This window comes from Phalangium opilio, unplaced genomic scaffold, assembly GCF_054372755.1.
Source record: "Phalangium opilio isolate 3A_F unplaced genomic scaffold, DU_Popi_V2 ptg000011l_1, whole genome shotgun sequence".
NCBI lineage: Eukaryota > Metazoa > Arthropoda > Arachnida > Opiliones > Phalangiidae > Phalangium > Phalangium opilio.
In genome coordinates this window covers 4,331,463-4,351,977 of record NW_028324147.1, presented here as the reverse complement: position 1 = coordinate 4,351,977, position 20,515 = coordinate 4,331,463, and the positions used below count along the sequence as shown (strand labels likewise).

General features: G+C 36.5%; 3 protein-coding genes and 2 long non-coding RNA genes across 5 annotated transcripts; 3 read left to right on the top strand and 2 right to left on the bottom strand.

The window, feature by feature from the left end:
• The first annotated feature begins 463 nt into the window (after positions 1-463).
• On the top strand, positions 464-3,734 carry LOC149709970 (zinc finger CCCH domain-containing protein 10-like). The gene is made up of 2 exons (XM_089858576.1): positions 464-619; positions 1,005-3,734. The coding sequence occupies exon 2, from the start codon at positions 1,165-1,167 to the stop codon at positions 2,296-2,298; it is 1,134 nt and encodes a 377-aa protein (XP_089714702.1). The 5' UTR covers positions 464-619; positions 1,005-1,164; the 3' UTR covers positions 2,299-3,734.
• Positions 3,735-4,697: 963 nt separating this feature from the next.
• Positions 4,698-6,211, bottom strand: Dpck (Dephospho-CoA kinase). The gene is made up of 5 exons (XM_089858516.1): positions 5,762-6,211; positions 5,615-5,704; positions 5,336-5,539; positions 5,145-5,232; positions 4,698-5,077 (listed from the first exon to the last, which is right to left on the bottom strand). Exons 1-5 carry the CDS (start codon positions 5,781-5,783, stop codon positions 4,792-4,794), a joined length of 690 nt encoding a protein of 229 aa, XP_089714642.1. The 5' UTR covers positions 5,784-6,211; the 3' UTR covers positions 4,698-4,791.
• Positions 6,212-7,592: 1,381 nt separating this feature from the next.
• Positions 7,593-8,986, top strand: LOC149709968 (limulus clotting factor C-like). Its single transcript, XM_089858520.1, has 4 exons — positions 7,593-7,974; positions 8,035-8,202; positions 8,266-8,453; positions 8,571-8,986. The coding sequence occupies exons 1-4, from the start codon at positions 7,957-7,959 to the stop codon at positions 8,731-8,733; spliced, it is 537 nt and encodes a 178-aa protein (XP_089714646.1). The 5' UTR covers positions 7,593-7,956; the 3' UTR covers positions 8,734-8,986.
• Positions 8,987-12,402: 3,416 nt separating this feature from the next.
• Positions 12,403-14,762, bottom strand: LOC149709967 (uncharacterized). The gene is made up of 3 exons (XR_016375620.1): positions 14,652-14,762; positions 14,425-14,570; positions 12,403-13,149 (listed from the first exon to the last, which is right to left on the bottom strand). It is a non-coding gene; the product is annotated as an uncharacterized LOC149709967 (long non-coding RNA).
• Positions 14,763-15,163: 401 nt separating this feature from the next.
• Positions 15,164-18,620, top strand: LOC149709966 (uncharacterized). The gene is made up of 4 exons (XR_016376423.1): positions 15,164-15,584; positions 15,666-15,811; positions 17,087-17,819; positions 17,884-18,620. It is a non-coding gene; the product is annotated as an uncharacterized LOC149709966 (long non-coding RNA).
• Positions 18,621-20,515: the final 1,895 nt, after the last annotated feature.

The following is a 20,515-nucleotide window of genomic DNA, read 5'->3' as shown; positions in this document are numbered from 1 at the left end:
TGTCCAGTGACCCCCCATTTTACTGGAAAATTTATTGGACATTGTCCACTGGAGTGTGCTAAAATAGTGTCGCATCTTCATAGTCAAGCTATCAAAACTTCGGAAAATTTATTGGTCAAAATGTCCAGTGACCCCCTTAGTTTTTAAAAAAAATATGGGACATTTTAAAATTTTATTGGACAATGTCCAGCGTCCTGTGCTTATTTCCGGCCCTGGTCATAGCCAGGCTGGGAAATAGCACACTTCCTCTGGTCCAAAACCAGTTTATTAATTGCTTGGACTAGTTTTTTAATTCAAGAAGTGGGGGTTACTGGTCCTCGGGACCAGTTTATTAAATGCAAATCTATTGGAGAGCAAAGGCTGGGACCAGTCCGGAGACCAGTAAATTATTTCAAACTCTAGGGGATCACTGGTCCAAAGGACTAGTTTAAAAAATATCCTTATTTCCCAGCCTGGTCATAGCACGGAGCTTAATAGAAGAAGCACCGTGGAGTCCGTGGTCATAGGCTCATAGCGGCCATCTATGATAATGAAAATGAATGACAAATGAATAGAGTAGACCGACTCATTCTCTTATCTACTTATAGTGCACAGTAGAACGTTAATTCCGGATTATAAGGTAAATGTAAATGATTTCCCTATCTATTATTAGTTAAAAATTTAGAAGTTAAAGGCTTAAATGATTGTAAACCTTTGGTCTCCTAAAAGAAAAAGTGTAAACACTGACAGGGGCCAAGGGTTACGTACTAGGACCTTTCCTTTTTAGATTTATAATTAATATAATATTTGATTTTATTATTTCCTTTCGATTTTTTAATTAATTTTTAGTTAATTTAAGCCAAACCGTACCTCTATCTATCCGTAAAATAGTTAAGTTCGTGCATGAATGCGATATATTACAACAGCATTTTTTTGCATACCCATAAACCATGTTACCGAAAGAACGTGAAGCGTATGTGTATTATTATAGGTTTCAATGCTATATCTTGCGTCTTTATTTACAGCTGCCCCTGCTGGACCTCTTAATTAGGACTGCGTCCGCCGTATACCGAATTTCCTCTAGCGCGATAGATACTCATTTTGCGAACAATAATAGCTTTTTATTGCCGGGCAAAAATTAATAATTCTTAACGCTTTGCGGCGGCGGCGGCGGCGGCGACAGTTATGTCCGACGACGAAAGTCAAAATTCGAAAGGCGATATGAAATCTCATTTAAACGGAGATGGCAGCGTTTGCCGCGATTTTCTGCGCAATGTTTGCAGGCGAGGGGCTTTGTGCAAATATAAGCACCCTGAAGGTCAACAAATTGGGGAGACTGGCGGCAATGTTGGCAATAAAAAAATGGAGTATAATTTTTGCCACGATTATCAAAATCGCGAGTGTCGTCGACCCAATTGTAAGTTTTTGCATTGCACCCGACAAGAAGAGCAAGAGTTTTTGACCACTGGCGAATTGCCCAAGCGAGTGATTAATGGTTCGGCTGGCAAAAGTAATTCCGGAGGAGAGGGATTGCCGGGAAAAGGAGGAGGCAGTGACGTGCCCGTCTGCAAAGATTATCTTAAAGGCGATTGTCGGCGAGGGGGTCGCTGCAAATTTCGTCACATTAACGAGCCAGAATTTGACCCTGGTGATGGCTCTAGAGGGCGCCGTGATCGTTTTGATAGGTTTGATCGTTTCAACGCTTTTGACAACTTTGAACCAGAACCCAAGCGTCGCGCGTTTGACGATCCTTACGGTCGTCCTCCTCTCTTGATGGGAGGACCCGGTAATGCCGGTAGCGGCGCGGGGGATAGTATTGGTATGTTAGGTCACCATCCGGCTTTCGGTGGCCCAGATTTTCGCATGATAGAAGAAGAGAATATGCTGCTTCGTCGCAAGATCGATGATATGAAGCAAAAGATTGTCGAATTGACGGCCACCAACGAGTTCTTGCTCAACCAAAATGCGCAACTGCGAATTACCAAGCAAAACGCTATGGCGACAGTCGGCCCTTCTATGAGTTCCATGAGCGGCATGAGCGCTGGAAATCCGATGGCATCCATGACCCAATTATCCATGAATAGCGGAGATTTAACCGCTTCGCGAATGGCTTCCGAATTAGCCGGTTCTATGGGGGTTCCCGTTACCATGGGACAGGGAATGGCCCCCGTTTCTATGGCGCCTGGTTCCATGGGTCCTATGCCTTCGGTTTCCTTGGCTCCTAGCATGATGACTATGAGTACCCCTTCCACGAATCTCGTTTCGTACCCCATTATGACCCAAAGCATGCGCCCTATGCAGCATACCATGGGACATTAAATCCATCCCCAACTTTAAAAACCGCCCGCATTATCCTTATTTGCGCGCGATCACTACAAAATCTGTTTGACTTAATAAACAAACCATTTATTATATCTCTTTGATGCTTAATCAAATTTCACAGACAATAACCACCATGCATTTTACCATGCTTTAAAAGTCGTTGTAGAAACGCAGAAACGCGCACTAATGTTATTTTTCATCAAAACTTTTAGACTAAATTCCCATAGCGTGATATTATTAATAGTTTAAAAGAAATAAACCCCCGCCAAAAAAAAAATAAATAAATAATAAAAAATTCTGTGTAAAAATTATTCTTAGAAACTTTTGCGTTATGATTTTTTTTCAGGAAAATGTGGTACTTTTCTAAAAGTTAATAACACTGATGTTTATGCGTTATATCAAAAACGGATTTATGGGATAAGAACTTCGGAGTTAGCGAATTCACTCCCCATCCTCGCATACTTTATTGAGAAACTTCGTCTGCTTATATTTTGACTCCACCCACAAATTCTGTATATAGCTACTTCTAGAGATCGAATTTGTGGGTGGAGTCAAAATATAAGCAGACGAAGTTTCTCAATAAAGTATGCGAGGATGGTACTAGAGGCTAAAGCTATGATCCGACGTTCTTATCCCATAAATCCGTTTTTGGTTATATCAAAAACGGATTTATGGGATAAGAACTGCGGAGTTAGCGAATTCACTCCCCATCCTCGCATACTTTATTGAGAAACTTCGTCTGCTTATATTTTGACTCCACCCACAAATACTGTATATAGCTACTTCTAGAGATCGAATTTGTGGGTGGAGTCAAAATATAAGCAGACGAAGTTTCTCAATAAAGTATGCGAGGATGGTACTAGAGGCTAAAGCTATGATCCGACGTTCTTATCCCATAAATCCGTTTTTGGTTATATTATCTTGGCAGTTCCGCAAATCATTGGAGTCTTCTCTCTACATTGTTATTAAACTGTCGTTTGTTTTTTGTTTTTTGAAGGAATTAAACATTCCTTAAGTTTTAAACAAATATATATATATTCCTTGAAGAAAGTGTAAAATATGATCCCGATTCCCGACGTATTCCTTCCCAAGCAGCTAAGGCTTAATATGAGAATAGCGGCGACGCGCCTAAACCCCTATTTCCCCCCCCCCGCCCTTATTAAACATGTATGTGCGAGTGTTATTAAAGATCTATAAGGACTATAATTAGTCCTGGTAGACCGTGTAATTATTTTTTTGTTTGTTTTGTTTGGAACAGAGACAATTTAATCTCGGATCTTTTAAGTGCAACACGCTTAAAAGTATGGCGTAATAGACCCAAGTATTTCCGCAGTCTCATATGATTCAATGCGCGTTATTACATAATTCTCGATCGTGAATTTAAAATGTGTAGAAAAAAAGTCCGGTGGTCAATAAAGTCTCCTATAACGTAATCATAAATGAAAATTATTAATATGAATTATTTAAGTTTTTTTTTCTTATGTCTGGTCTTCCTCAGGGGTGACTTTGAATTTGAAAACTACTGTAATCACGGATGTGTATTGTAGAAGGAGTAGAGACTAGGGCCTAGACATAAGCGTACCAGTGCTCCACGCACAATTTTCGCGCATACCGAGCCAATGTAAACAATATCTGACGTCACGTGTTTTAAAGAAGGCGTCCGTTTTCTTCTTTCCCGGCTTAATTCTTTGAATATTTTCCATATTATAATTAATATAAATAGAAATAATAGTAAAAATAAAAATTTAAATAAGATTTGCAAACCGTTGAGAAACTGCCGTCACTCGGAAGTCGATACACAAAAGACCGAGGCTTAACCCTCCTGAACGTTCGTAGCTCGCGGCCATCTTTATTGTTTACATTGGCTCGCCTAGGTTTGGAGGGAGGGTCAAAATTCATACCCCCTTTTTATGGACAAATAAGTCTAGCTTTTTTTTAGTAGAGGGGAAGCTACGAGTCTCTACTCCTACAATACAGCTCCGTGCTCAGGGGTGACTTTGAATTTGAAAACTACTGTAATCGACTAGCCAATCAGATGTTGCGAGTAGTAGATTCCTAAACTGAAAACAAGGGCCAAGGCTTAGAGAGTAGCGATACTTTTTGAGTTTATATGTTCTAAAAACATCATAAAAGTTGTTTTTAACCCTTAAAAAGTTTTGGATATCGCTAAGAAACACGTTTTGGAGAACGATGTAGTCCGATTCCATAAATAAATTTCAATAATAACGGTGTAATTAAGTTTAACGATCGTTGTTGAACTTGAAGTCGACTAAGCCTTGACCCAAGAAACTATGAATCAATGGGAGCCGTTTTTAGCGACATCTGATTGGCTAGTCTATTACAAAGTCACCCCAAGGGTAGGTGCTGTGCTTCTGATGAGATTTAGAGCTAATTGAATACTTTTTTTACAAAATATTTTTATTCAAAACGTAAATTATAATTATTATTTTAATTATCACAATTTATTTACAATTATTTTTGAAACATAACTTAAATATACACAAATATAAACAATTGCCAAAAGAGAAGAATCACGCTAGAGGCAATTAAAAATGCTAGAATCCTAATTTTCCAATGAAATTTAGAATTTTTAAGTTGCTTTACATGATCATTAACCAATATAGTTAAATTTTCATGACTGGAATGGTTATGTATGACATAATCGGCCATTTCACGTTTCCGCGACAGTGGAATTTGAGCATCGATCCGAATTCTGGCTTCCTCTAAAGTTAAGTTGTTTCTTTTGACTAATCTTTCTAATTGTTGTTCCTCCGAACTGTTATTTAAAATTTAACCGATTAATGATATAGTTAACGTATTATTTAGTTAAATTTAATTTTTACCAAGATACGACTATAGCTTTATGAATGAAAGGCTTCATTTTTGCCGATTCATAAAAGAGCGGTAAATCCAAGATGACAAAAGGTTCGACTAAAAAAATAATAAAAAGAGAATTAAAGATTATGTTTAAATTTTAACTTAAGTATTTAATATTTATTTTTAATTTTACACTAAATTAAATTAATTTACTCACATTTCAAAAAGTAAAATAAGCATTTATGGAATATTCTTCGAGTTATCAATGGATGAGTGATACGATTTAAGGTTTTACGTTTGTTTTCATCATTAAATATGACGTCACCCAATTTTTTACGATCCAATTCTCCATTAGCATCTAGGAGGTCTCTGCCAAAGTGTTTAAGAATAGCTTTTAATCCACGGGAACCTGGTTTAACAACTGCAACGCGAGAAATTAGGGTTAACTAAGCTATTTAATTGCCTTAAATAGTTTATTTAATAGATATTTAGTTACCTTCTCTAGCGATTTCGTCGGCATCTATAACGGGAATGTTCTGTTGTTTGAATAGATTTGATACTGTAGATTTACCAGATGCTATGCCTCCTAATATTGGGAATCATATTTAGATATAATTATTCTAAATTAATGATAAATTATTACCTGTTAGAGCCACTAGGAACATTCTACCAGCTAAATTACGAAAAATCCAGGTATCTGCGCTTGTGCGGTCTCGACTTAGACACCGAATACGTTGCCTTATTCCGGCAACGTCCGTATATACTCTGACCGTTGCCTACGTTAATCAAGGCCTGTGCATCACCGGTAGTTTCGAAGGGGGGGGCTTTTAAGAAACGCGACTTCTTATTTTCTCCCTATTTTACCGTGAGCTTTCATTGATAGCTGGACCAAAACACGCGCGAAAATGAGTATTTCAAATTCCAAGAGCGAGAAAATGAACATTTCAAATTATTTAGGCCCAGCTAATAGCGCCTCAGGTGAGAGAATTTGGCAACTTAAAATAAAAATCGGCGCCGCGCACAAGCCTTGATTAACGTAGGCAACGCTTTGACCAGCTTTGGTTGCCAGCACGAGCAAATTAGGTCTCTACGTAACCACGGAGCTTCTATTAACGTAATAGAAGCTCCGTGACGTAACGTAGCTTTATGCGTGCTGATAAGAGATGAAGAAAATAGGGAATTTCAGGATTAAAAAATGCGCGAGTTTTATTAGCTCAAATGCACGGACCTCTAGGTATAAGTTTCAAATGCATGGAGTAGGCTGTAGGAAATGGCGGGCCCTTCAAACATTATCAAGAAACGTTGCGCCATTGATAAAGAATGCGCGTGAGGAAATTTGTTTTCACATGACAGGATAGGCAACTCCCTATCTCGGACGACAGCTGTATTAGATAAAAACGAGTTTTGCTTCGCAGTCCTTAAAAAACTGCATTTATACACAATCCTTGGTGACACTTTTTCAAACTCAAAAAGGGCCAGAAATTAGAAATTATTATATGTATTGCCATAAGGACAACATCAGAGAGAGATAATGTCCATTTGTTATTGCAGTTTGAAATTAAGTTTAATCGATATGGGAAATTTGGTTTTAATCGCGTAGTTCAAACGATTGTTATTATTTGAAATTTTACAACAAAAAAGGGTATAAATGCGTAGTTTCGAGATAATTGAGCTTAGATTTTCACTTACGAAATTGTATAGAATATGTTCTCGTAAAAACTTATCCATGTCAAATAATTAAGGCGAACAAATACAAAATGAGCTTTTAGCATTTTAATTTTTCAGGCTGGAACAGATAAGAAGACCACTTATTTAGTACAGGCAAAGGCAGGGCGTTACGCGCAATATAATAATAATAATAGTAATAAATTTCGTTTCGTCCGACGTTTACGATAAAAATTTATTATTTTTATTAAAAAAAAAATACTGTTATTTGCAAAATTCCCGTTAAACTTGTCTCTAACGGGAAGGCCTAAATCATCAACTTCTTATAGGGTTTTACGGTCAACTAACAATGTTTCAAAATATATACTCCACGGGGATTCCCCGGTATTCGGAAGGGAAGGCGCGCGGCGGCACCTTTGAGCTTTGAAGTCTGGGCGCCGACGCGGTGGGGTTTCCCAGCTGCGAGGCTCGCTAAACTTCAAGGATGCCGCTTTAACAGTGCAGATACTACATGCCAACGGGTTGGGAACCACCTTCAGGAGGGGTTTCCCCAAGAATGTGGCATTCCCCAGACAGGCACAATGGAGACCGCCATTTTGGGAATGCGGAAAAATGGTACCGGAAATAGACGCAATAGAATGGGAATGCGGAAAGATTACCACTTCCTTTTTAGCTCCATCCACAATTGTATCGTCATGACTGACTTATAATTTAACGCCCAGACCGAACCGCTTTACCTAGGAAGTTGAAATTTCGCAGGGACGTTATTCTTAACTAGTAGATGATCATACCCCCCTCCGTCTCGTGGAAGGGGTTCGGGAATTTAACGCTCGCCCACATTACATTGTTCTCCATTCCTACTTCTAAAATTAAATCTATCCCTGGTGTAAAATTATGATTTTACTCCTCAGCCTAATATATTTAACCCACTAATTCTTACACCCTTCCCTAATAGTCTAAATTAGTATTTATTATTATTATTATAATCGGCGTGATTCTTGAATAGCGGAATACGGTAATTGGTATTTATTGTGCGGCAGTGCTCTCATTTCCGAGACATGGGTAGTGACAGCGGCTCACTGCGTTACAAGCCCAACGGGACAAATACTTCCGCCAAGCGAGTTCAAATTTCAGTTTGGAAAGTACCACAGAAACAACGAATTAGACGATGAGATGGTGGAACAAAGAATGGTAAGTTTATCGTGACAATGCACGTTTTCGCCAAATAATTTTGTTATCATGTCTCTGAAGGCAAAGGAAATTCACGTTCATCCCGACTTTGACCCGACCCTTTACGACGCGGACATCGCCCTAGTTCAGTTAGACATCCCGGTGGTGTTAACTTCGAGGGTGCAACCTATTTGTTTGCCAACGGACTCTAGTACCCGGACTAATATAGTTGATGGCAAGAGAGGGGTGGTAAATACTGAAAATTGATCGACTTGTTAAGCGTGTGTTAAACTCCAATTTCTAATTACTTAGGTTACTGGTTGGGGTTTGAACGAAAATGACGAGTACTCCGAAACATTGCGACAAGCGGTTATCCCCGTTGTTGATCACGGCAAGTGTGAAAAAGGATACGAGAAGGCTGGCTTACCACTCTCAGTCTCCACTAACATGTACTGCGCTGGTTATGAACAAGGAAAGGTCGACGCTTGTAACGGGGATAGGTAAGTAGTTAAATCGTTTCAGAAGTGGCCGGTCGCAACATTAACCACTTTTGGGACACAGTATATTCGTTATTATTTATTATTATTATTATAATCGGCGTGATTCTTAAATTACAGTGGAGGACCAATGGTATTTCTCGACGAATCGGCCAAAGGCCGCCGGTGGATTCTGGAAGGCGTAGTCAGTTGGGGTTCACCCTCGGGTTGTGGAAACCCTCAACAATATGGTGGTTTTACTCTAGTTCATAAGTTTTTATCGTGGATTAAACAATTTGTTTGAAAATTTTCGGAAAGAATCTATATGTTAATAAATTAATCATATTCATAATAATGCTTCCTATACATCGTAATGCTGAGAGCTAGAGCTACTCGGAATAAATGACTCAATGCAATGAAAATTTCGCATACATTATCAAAGATATAATGAATTATTACACATTTTTAAAAAGGATTTTAATGATTAATTTTTACTAAAGTTCGAATGTATCTGACGGATTATTTTTCGAAATAAAAACTTGCATCAATATTTATAAGTCTGCCTGTTAAAGTTATTTTTACTTGTAAGCTTACTGATTATAGTTAGTGGCTAAGGTTCATACCCTCTGAATTAGAGCATGATTAAAGTGCTTTCTCAACATAATAGAGCGGCGAGTCGAATATGAGGACATGACACACGCTTAATAAACAGTCAGAATAAATGACTATCCAATGAAAATTATGCATGCAGTATCAAAGTTGTAATGAATGTATACACATTTTTAAAAAGTATTTTAATGATTAATTTTTAATAAATCCAAATGTATCAAATGGAATATAGCCTATTTCGAAATAAAATATTGTATTAATATTTGTAAGCCTACCTGCTTGTAAGCTAACTAACTTGATTCATACCCTCTGATTTAGAGTATGATTTAAGTGCTTTCTCAACATTATAGAGCGTGATTCGAATAAGTTGACATGACACACTCTTAATAAACAGAACAAATGACTTTTTCCAATGAGAATTTTGAATACAGTATCAAAGTTGTAATGAGTGCGTTGGACTCAAGCCTGACATGGCACATACGCAAAACGGCACAAAACTAATGCTTTTAGTATTTACTTTAGCTAGTGCTTGTTACATAATAGTGTATGGTTATGTGTGTGGTAGTGAACAGATTAACCAAACCCGGTCACGTGACATGACGTCATATCACGTGACCTGTGACGTCACATCACGTGACCGGATATGACGTCATATCACGTGACTTGTGACGTCATATCACGTGACTTGTGACGTCATGTCACGTGACCTGTGACCTCATATCACGTGACCTCTGACGTCAAGTCACGTAACACGTCACGGAGGTAATTGACGTGTGGCGTCACGATATATGTTAATAATAGGTAATGATTATCCATTTATTTAGGCCTAGCTTTCATCATTAGTATAGGCCTAGCGTTCATCATTAATATAGGCCTAGTGGTGTTTAGCTATTTGGATTTCGCGCCTAGGACACGGCCCATCCGAGTCCGCGAATCGGCGCTATTAGCGCCCCCCGACGTTGGAAATTTACTTCCCAGTTAGAAGCCGCACCGCGCGTTCATTCTTCGGCTGGAAGCAGTGGAGGAGGTCGCATCGGAAAATCTTTCCTGCTTAGCTGAAGTTGGAAGTTGGAAATTACAAGCCACCCGGGTCATTCTTTGTCTGGAAGCTGTGGAGGAGGTCGCATCGGAAAATCTTTCCTGATCAGCTGACGTTGGAAATTACAAGCCAGCCGGGTCATTCTTTGCCTGGAAGTCATCGTGGAGGTCGCTTGGGAAAACCTTTCCAGGCTTTTGAAGTCGATTCTTGAGAGTTCCGCCTTTCGCTGATCATTTTTCCCGAGGACGCAAGCTGAATTCGAAGCTGTTCAACATACTTGGCGGCCATTGCTTCGCCTCGTGGTGCTTTAACAGTCCGTAAGCCTAACTTTACAATAATCCAAACTCATCTAGCCCCCTTAAATTATTTATTTTATTTCAAGTATTTAAATTAATTAGGTTGTGTTAAATGTTAGTGAATTTTATTTATTAAATATCAAGTACCACAAATAAAATTTTACAACGAGATGCTGGACAAGAAAAAAATCCCTTAATAATTAGTTTAGGGCCTATTATTATTAGCTATTAAAAGGGGTACGTAATTAATTTAGATATAAAGCGAGATTTTCGGAGATCAGGTCCCGTCGAGAGAATTTTAGAACACGAGGCCAGTTGCCCTTTTAAACCCCAGTTATTTACGGAGTCTGTCTGTGGGATTAGTTCTAAAATAAATAAATAGCGGGTTTTCCTAAAATTAGTTTAGGGGCTATTGTTAATTAATTTAGAGATAAAGAGACAGATTCTCGAAAATCAGGTTCCGCAGAGATAATTTTTAAGACACGAGGACAGTTGCCCTAAGCCTTAGTTAAGCCTTGTCCCATTTCGACTCAAGATTTTATTTATGGGTTCTACCTGTGGCAATAGTTTTAAATAAATAAATGGCAGGTTTTAATAAAATTAATTTAGGGTAAATTTTAAATTATTAAGCTATTAAAAGGGGCACGCAATTTAATTTAAATAAATGGCCCCTTTTCCTAAAATTAAATTAGGGGATATTTTAGATTATTTTCATTATTAAATTACATAATTTAATTTAAAATTAAATGGCAGGTTTTCCTAAAATTATGTTCTACCCAATTATGGGAAATAATTAGTTAGCCAGGGTATTTATTTAATTCAGGGTGGGAATCACGGTAGTCTAGCCTTCTTTAATCCAGGGTGATAATTAGTTGGTTCGTCTCACTTAGTATATATAGTAGCCAGTTTTTTAATTAAGGACCGCCCAAAAGTAGGCAATAGTTTTAAGATGTGTTATTAATATGTTTTCATTTATAGATGACGCTGATATTCTTGGATTTTTCTGTCGCTCGTCATTCCGAGACTTATCTTTCCCGATGACTTATCATTCCTGATGACATCCTTTGCTGGATTGACGTTGCACGATGACTTCTGCTGTTCTGGACTTGCTATGTATCATTCCTGATGACAAGCTTTGTTGGATTACGTTACACGATGTCTTCTAATGGACTTGCTATCTCTCTCAACATTGACTCGAAGATACGGAGAAAATCATCGAAGCTAGAAGACACAAAATTCATCTATTTTACTTGCAAATTTTACATGTAACCACTTATTTTACTTTCTTGCTTGCAAATTTTATTTGTAACTACTTATTATTTTTTTCTGCGGTCAAACTTTAACTTACAACACTCTTTAATATTATTTTGTTCGAAATTTTTGTATACACATGGTATTTTTGTTTCTTATTGAATAAATTTTGCCTTAAACCTCGTTCTTTCTTTTCTTTGAATTTTTACGATACTAGACTTGGTTTAAATTTTTTAATGTCTGGACTTAGGGTGATTTTTTTGACCCCTTTTTTAAGCTTTTACTAAATAAAAAAGAAAATATAACCATTAAAACAATTTTTTTATACAAAAAAAAGCAAATTAATAAAAAAATCATAAAAAATATGCACAAAAAAGGTCAAAAAAACTACCCTAAGTGTTTTTCGACTATTTTTGTTCCTTCCCCAATATCGAAACTTAAATTTTAAACTTAAGCTACCACCCCCAAAGTAAGCCTTGCGAGCCCAATTTAAACTTAACAAGTCCCTGTTTGACTCGGGAATTATTAAATTTAAACTAAAGCCCGCTGTGGAGCCCCCAAAATCAGGAAACTTCGTCCTTAGCATGGGATTTCCAATGAAAGTCCACTCGCAGACGTCCACTTCGTCCTTAGCATGGGATTTCCAATGAAAGTCCACTCGCAGACGTCCACTTCGTCCTTAGCATGGGATTTCCAATGAAAGTCCACTCGCAGACATCCACTTCTTCCTGCACAAGAAAAATTCGAATTATTATTTGGAAAAAGGCACATGAATAACTTGAAATTAATTACCTTAATACGAAAATCCACTTGAATAGTCTTGCATGATGTAACGCAAAATGTTCAGGCATAAGACTATTATTTGACAATGGCAGATGCGTAACATTAAACTAAATGCCTTAGTATGGGGAAATAATACCATAAAAAGCTAAGCCTTGCCTTAAACCCGCTTAAAATCGTGTTTACTTTTAAAGGACAAAGCGTATAAGCAACCTTAAACATAAATCAGAAATTTATTTAGATCCTACAAAACTCCCTCAACGAGTTGCCAAACGCTTTTCCTCTAAAAATATTTATAGTTAAAACCATAAACTAGATACCTAAATATCGCAAAGGGAATCTCACCCTTAAAATCCTGATTACGTTCATTATTCTTAAAAGGGAGGGCTAGGACCAGCGTTCACCTATTCCATAATTGAGCATTTTATTTATATCCTGGCGCAAAAATGTCCCTATAAAGAAAAGGACACAAGCACTTTCCCTTCTAAAAATAAATAGAATAATAAATAATAAACTAAGTACCCTAATAATTGCATAATTGCTACGCACTAATGATTCACGCGCTTTCTAAATACTTTTTCTAATGAGATTCCCTTTAAACGCATAAAATCAAAGTGTAGACCTGAATTAAGAATAGAATTGTCCTGGGGTCATTGGCCTGATTAATATTGCATGCTATTTTGTCAAATAATAGATATTCATTCTAGAATCCAACATAAATTGCTCCTTTGGAAACAGATGATAGCTAAAATAAAATAAAATCTGTTCAATTCAAACAATCAAATACAATTTAAAATTATCATCATCTTAAATGGCACAAGTATTTTAGAATAACATTAATTTCACATTCAAATAAATCATTTAACGTAATTAGAAAAATAAATATCATATCGGTAAAAACACGGTTTAGGGTTAATCTTGAAATATTTAACAATTAAGGGCATAAATAATCATTTTGAATTACTTTTAAACCGACTAAAAAGATTGAATAGTGGGACCACGAACGGTACAATTAACTAGAAAGTTTAACTAAGCCGATTCAAAAATTTAATAGGATTAATTTCAAATATTTAGACTAAGTATGAAATAAATGTTACTCGTGAAAACAGTGCCATTTTATCATAAGCGACCAAAGCTAAAAGTCCTTAGAACTTGCTAAAAACTCCAATCAGATCTAAATTCCCAAACTAAACTTCTAAATTCTTTCAAAAAAGCCATTTCGATAATAGGCGCCATCAAATCTGGATCCTAAAGCACCGATAACTCGCTTAAAAAGTTTAAGAATTGCCTCCATAGTTTGGTACCAAAATATAAAATCAACTAAGGTTTAAGTTTCCTTCAAAGGTCTTATTTAACAAACAAAGTCTATCAAACTCGCTAACTTGTTGCGAAAATCAAATGCTTTGGTGCAAACGGTTCACTTGAAGGCTCAATTAGCAATAAATTAAGTTAATTAAAACTATTCAGATTGATCTTTCAAAAATGTTCTAACTGTGGCATTTTCTACCGGAGTTAAAACATTTCCGGCCAGCTAAGTGGCTTAAAATGACACAGCAATATCTCACAATAACTTTTAAATAAATTAATTAAGCAAACTTAAAAGAAGGGTCAGTTTACAATAAACTTCCACAATTTAAAAATTGCATTCTTAATCTATCAACAACTTTTGACAAACAAAGGTTAAAACAGGGGTTCCGGCATTTGAGCCGCAAACTATTCATCTGAAAGGTGAATCTGAACGTTTCCCTTAAAAATCGTAGAACAGAAAGTTTACACCTAGCTTAGAGAATCTAACCTTACATTTGCCAAAACGGAGGCCAAGATTAAAGCGATCATTAAAGCCAAAGTTCACCGTTAAAAACACCGCAACATCCAATACTGACTAGATAATTTCCCTACGTTTACACCCCAAGGCTGTAATTTGTACGGCTTGATTAATAAACTTGTATCACTTATACTCTTGATTTTGACAAAATTTGAGACTTTTAAAGTTGAAAACTTGAAACATAGTAGTACTTACTAAAGGCTAGGCCTTCGCCACCCTAAGCCTAATCTCGTTGACGCAATTTACGAACCAAAGGCTAGGCCTTCGCCACACTAAGCCTAATCTCGTTGACGCAATTTACGAACCCACAGTTTAGCTTGATTTGCGCAGAGTTTCATGGACTATTTTAAATTGAAATTAATAGACAAACATTTCCACTTCAAATACGATCAAAAATTATGATAAAAACGTTAATAAATTACCAAATCCGGGTTATTTTATCCAGCGTTACGCCCAGTCGTGAAACCTCCAACCGTCCTTAAGCAGACGACGTCTTAATTCTGACAGCGCACTCAATCACGCTCTCAAAAATGTAGCGCAAGATTTTGCGTGCGTGAGTGCGCTATGCCAGTGTCTATTCGCCCATGAAGCGTTGAGCGGCTATGCCGACATAGAGCAGTATTACATGAGTCACAAGTGCATTTAAGGCAATTTAATGAAGTTTTTGTGTTTACTCCAGTAAAACTACTCCACGGAATTAATGCTTGTCACAATGGAGTAGTATTTAAAGAGACAAAACTACATTTATGGCAATTTTATGGGTTCTTTCGTTGTCACTACAATAAAATTTCATCAAGGGAAATGTCAGTTGAAAGTTTGACACGTCAACGGTGTGATAATCCACTTTCAAACATTGGCTGTTGCAATATGAGTAGTTTCAGAGTAGTGCCACCATAGAAAAATACTCCATATTGCAACAGCCAATGTTTGAAAGTGGATTATCACACCGTTGACGTGTCAAACTTTCAACTGACATTTCCCTTGATGAAATTTTATTGTAGTGACAACGAAAGAACCCATAAAATTGCCATAAATGTAGTTTTGTCTCTTTAAATACTACTCCATTGTGACAAGCATTAATTCCGTGGAGTAGTTTTACTGGAGTAAACACAAAAACTTCATTAAATTGCCTTAAATGCACTTGTGACTCATGTAATACTGCTCTATGTCGGCATAGCCGCTCAACGCTTCATGGGCGAATAGACACTGGCATAGCGCACTCACGCACGCAAAATCTTGCGCTACATTTTTGAGAGCGTGATTGAGTGCGCTGTCAGAATTAAGACGTCGTCTGCTTAAGGACGGTTGGAGGTTTCACGACTGGGCGTAACGCTGGATAAAATAACCCGGATTTGGTAATTTATTAACGTTTTTATCATAATTTTTGATCGTATTTGAAGTGGAAATGTTTGTCTATTAATTTCAATTTAAAATAGTCCATGAAACTCTGCGCAAATCAAGCTAAACTGTGGGTTCGTAAATTGCGTCAACGAGATTAGGCTTAGTGTGGCGAAGGCCTAGCCTTTGGTTCGTAAATTGCGTCAACGAGATTAGGCTTAGGGTGGCGAAGGCCTAGCCTTTAGTAAGTACTACTATGTTTCAAGTTTTCAACTTTAAAAGTCTCAAATTTTGTCAAAATCAAGAGTATAAGTGATACAAGTTTATTAATCAAGCCGTACAAATTACAGCCTTGGGGTGTAAACGTAGGGAAATTATCTAGTCAGTATTGGATGTTGCGGTGTTTTTAACGGTGAACTTTGGCTTTAATGATCGCTTTAATCTTGGCCTCCGTTTTGGCAAATGTAAGGTTAGATTCTCTAAGCTAGGTGTAAACTTTCTGTTCTACGATTTTTAAGGGAAACGTTCAGATTCACCTTTCAGATGAATAGTTTGCGGCTCAAATGCCGGAACCCCTGTTTTAACCTTTGTTTGTCAAAAGTTGTTGATAGATTAAGAATGCAATTTTTAAATTGTGGAAGTTTATTGTAAACTGACCCTTCTTTTAAGTTTGCTTAATTAATTTATTTAAAAGTTATTGTGAGATATTGCTGTGTCATTTTAAGCCACTTAGCTGGCCGGAAATGTTTTAACTCCGGTAGAAAATGCCACAGTTAGAACATTTTTGAAAGATCAATCTGAATAGTTTTAATTAACTTAATTTATTGCTAATTGAGCCTTCAAGTGAACCGTTTGCACCAAAGCATTTGATTTTCGCAACAAGTTAGCGAGTTTGATAGACTTTGTTTGTTAAATAAGACCTTTGAAGGAAACTTAAACCTTAGTTGATTTTATATTTTGGTACCAAACTATGGAGGCAATTCTTAAACTTTTTAAGCGAGTTATCGGTGCTTTAGGATCCAGATTTGATGGCGCCTATTATCGAAATGGCTTTTTTGAAAGAATTTAGAAGTTTAGTTTGGGAATTTAGATTTGATTGGAGTTTTTAGCAAGTTCTAAGGACTTTTAGCTTTGGTCGCTTATGATAAAATGGCACTGTTTTCACGAGTAACATTTATTTCATACTTAGTCTAAATATTTGAAATTAATCCTATTAAATTTTTGAATCGGCTTAGTTAAACTTTCTAGTTAATTGTACCGTTCGTGGTCCCACTATTCAATCTTTTTAGTCGGTTTAAAAGTAATTCAAAATGATTATTTATGCCCTTAATTGTTAAATATTTCAAGATTAACCCTAAACCGTGTTTTTACCGATATGATATTTATTTTTCTAATTACGTTAAATGATTTATTTGAATGTGAAATTAATGTTATTCTAAAATACTTGTGCCATTTAAGATGATGATAATTTTAAATTGTATTTGATTGTTTGAATTGAACAGATTTTATTTTATTTTAGCTATCATCTGTTTCCAAAGGAGCAATTTATGTTGGATTCTAGAATGAATATCTATTATTTGACAAAATAGCATGCAATATTAATCAGGCCAATGACCCCAGGACAATTCTATTCTTAATTCAGGTCTACACTTTGATTTTATGCGTTTAAAGGGAATCTCATTAGAAAAAGTATTTAGAAAGCGCGTGAATCATTAGTGCGTAGCAATTATGCAATTATTAGGGTACTTAGTTTATTATTTATTATTCTATTTATTTTTAGAAGGGAAAGTGCTTGTGTCCTTTTCTTTATAGGGACATTTTTGCGCCAGGATATAAATAAAATGCTCAATTATGGAATAGGTGAACGCTGGTCCTAGCCCTCCCTTTTAAGAATAATGAACGTAATCAGGATTTTAAGGGTGAGATTCCCTTTGCGATATTTAGGTATCTAGTTTATGGTTTTAACTATAAATATTTTTAGAGGAAAAGCGTTTGGCAACTCGTTGAGGGAGTTTTGTAGGATCTAAATAAATTTCTGATTTATGTTTAAGGTTGCTTATACGCTTTGTCCTTTAAAAGTAAACACGATTTTAAGCGGGTTTAAGGCAAGGCTTAGCTTTTTATGGTATTATTTCCCCATACTAAGGCATTTAGTTTAATGTTACGCATCTGCCATTGTCAAATAATAGTCTTATGCCTGAACATTTTGCGTTACATCATGCAAGACTATTCAAGTGGATTTTCGTATTAAGGTAATTAATTTCAAGTTATTCATGTGCCTTTTTCCAAATAATAATTCGAATTTTTCTTGTGCAGGAAGAAGTGGACGTCTGCGAGTGGACTTTCATTGGAAATCCCATGCTAAGGACGAAGTGGACGTCTGCGAGTGGACTTTCATTGGAAATCCCATGCTAAGGACGAAGTGGACGTCTGCGAGTGGACTTTCATTGGAAATCCCATGCTAAGGACGAAGTTTCCTGGTTTTGGGGGCTCCACAGCGGGCTTTAGTTTAAATTTAATAATTCCCGAGTCAAACAGGAACTTGTTAAATTTAAATTGGGCTCGCAAGGCTTACTTTGGGGGTGGTAGCTTAAGTTTAACATTTAAGTTTCGATATTGGGGAAGGAACAAAAATAGTCGAAAAACACTTAGGGTAGTTTTTTTTGACCTTTTTTGTGCATATTTTTATGATTTTTTTATTAATTTTTGTTTTTTTTTGTATAAAAAAAAATATTTTTTTTATTTTTTATGTAAAAAATTGTTTTAATGGTTATATTTTCTTTTTTATTTAGTAAAAAGCTTAAAAAAGGGGTCAAAAAAATCACCCTAAGTCCAGACATTAAAAAATTGAAACCAAGTCTAGTATCGTAAAAATTCAAAGAAAAGAAAGAACGAGGTTTAAGGCAAAATTTAATCAATAAGAAACAAAAAAACCATGTGTATACAAAAATTTCGAACAAAATAATATTAAAGAGTGTTGTAAGTTAAAGTTTGACCGCAGAAAAAATAATAAGTAGTTACAAATAAAATTTGCAAGCAAGAAATTAAAATAAGTGGTTACATGTAAAATTTGCAAGTAAAATAGATGAATTTTGTGTCTTCTAGCTTCGATGATTTTCTCCGTATCTTCGAGTCAATGTTGAGAGAGATAGCAAGTCCATTAGAAGACATCGTGTAACGTAATCCAACAAAGCTTGTCATCAGGAATGATACATAGCAAGTCCAGAACAGCAGAAGTCATCGTGCAACGTCAATCCAGCAAAGGATGTCATCAGGAATGATAAGTCATCGGGAAAGATAAGTCTCGGAATGACGAGCGACAGAAAAATCCAAGAATATCAGCGTCATCTATAAATGAAAACATATTAATAACACATCTTAAAACTATTGCCTACTTTTGGGCGGTCCTTAATTAAAAAACTGGCTACTATATATACTAAGTGAGACGAACCAACTAATTATCACCCTGGATTAAAGAAGGCTAGACTACCGTGATTCCCACCCTGAATTAAATAAATACCCTGGCTAACTAATTATTTCCCATAATTGGGTAGAACATAATTTTAGGAAAACCTGCCATTTAATTTTAAATTAAATTATGTAATTTAATAATGAAAATAATCTAAAATATCCCCTAATTTAATTTTAGGAAAAGGGGCCATTTATTTAAATTAAATTGCGTGCCCCTTTTAATAGCTTAATAATTTAAAATTTACCCTAAATTAATTTTATTAAAACCTGCCATTTATTTATTTAAAACTATTGCCACAGGTAGAACCCATAAATAAAATCTTGAGTCGAAATGGGACAAGGCTTAACTAAGCAACTGTCCTCGTGTCTTAAAAATTATCTCTGCGGAAGCTGATTTTCGAGAATCTGTCGCTTTATCTCTAAATTAATTAACAATAGCCCCTAAACTAATTTTAGGAAAACCCGCTATTTATTTATTTCAAAACTATTCCCACAGACAGACCCCGTAAATAACTAGGGGTTAAAAGGGACAAGGCTTAGGGCAACTAGCCTCGTGTCTTAAAATTATCTCTGTGGAACCTGATTTTCGAGAATCTGTCGCTTTATCTCTAAATTAATTAACAATAGCCCCTAGACTAATTTTAGGAAAACCCGCTATTTATTTTTTTTTTAAACTATTCCCACAGACAGACTCCGTAAATAACTGGGGTTTAAAAGGGCAACTGGCCTCGTGTTCTAAAATTCTCTCGACGGGACCTGATCTCCGAAAATCTGTCGCTTTATATCTAAATTAATTACGTTCCCCTTTTAATAGCTAATAATAATAGGCCCGAAACTAATTATTAAGGGATTCTCTCTTGTCCAGCATCTCGTTGTAAAATTTTATTTGTGGTACTTGATATTTAATAAATAAAATTCACTAACATTTAACACAACCTAATTAATTTAAATACTTGAAATAAAATAAATAATTTAAGGGGGCTAGATGAGTTTGGATTATTGTAAAGTTAGGCTTACGGACTGTTAAAGCACCACGAGGCGAAGCAATGGCCGCCAAGTATGTTGAACAGCTTCGAATTCAGCTTGCGTCCTCGGGAAAAATGATCTGCGAAACGGCGGAACTCTCAAGAATCGACTTCAAAAGCCTGGAAAGGTTTTCCCAAGCGACCTCCACGATGACTTCAAGGCAAAGAATGACCCGGCTGGCTTGTAATTTCCAACGTCAGCTGATCAGGAAAGATTTTCCGATGCGACCTCCTCCACAGCTTCCAGACAAAGAATGACCCGGGTGGCTTGTAATTTCCAACTTCAGATAAGCAGGAAAGATTTTCCGATGCGACCTCCTCCACTGCTTCCAGCCGAAGAATGAACGCGCGGTGCGGCTTCTAACTGGGAAGTAAATTTCCAACGTCGGGGGGCGCTAAAAGCGCCGATTCGCGGACTCGGATGGGCCGTGTCCTAGGCGCGAAATCCAAAT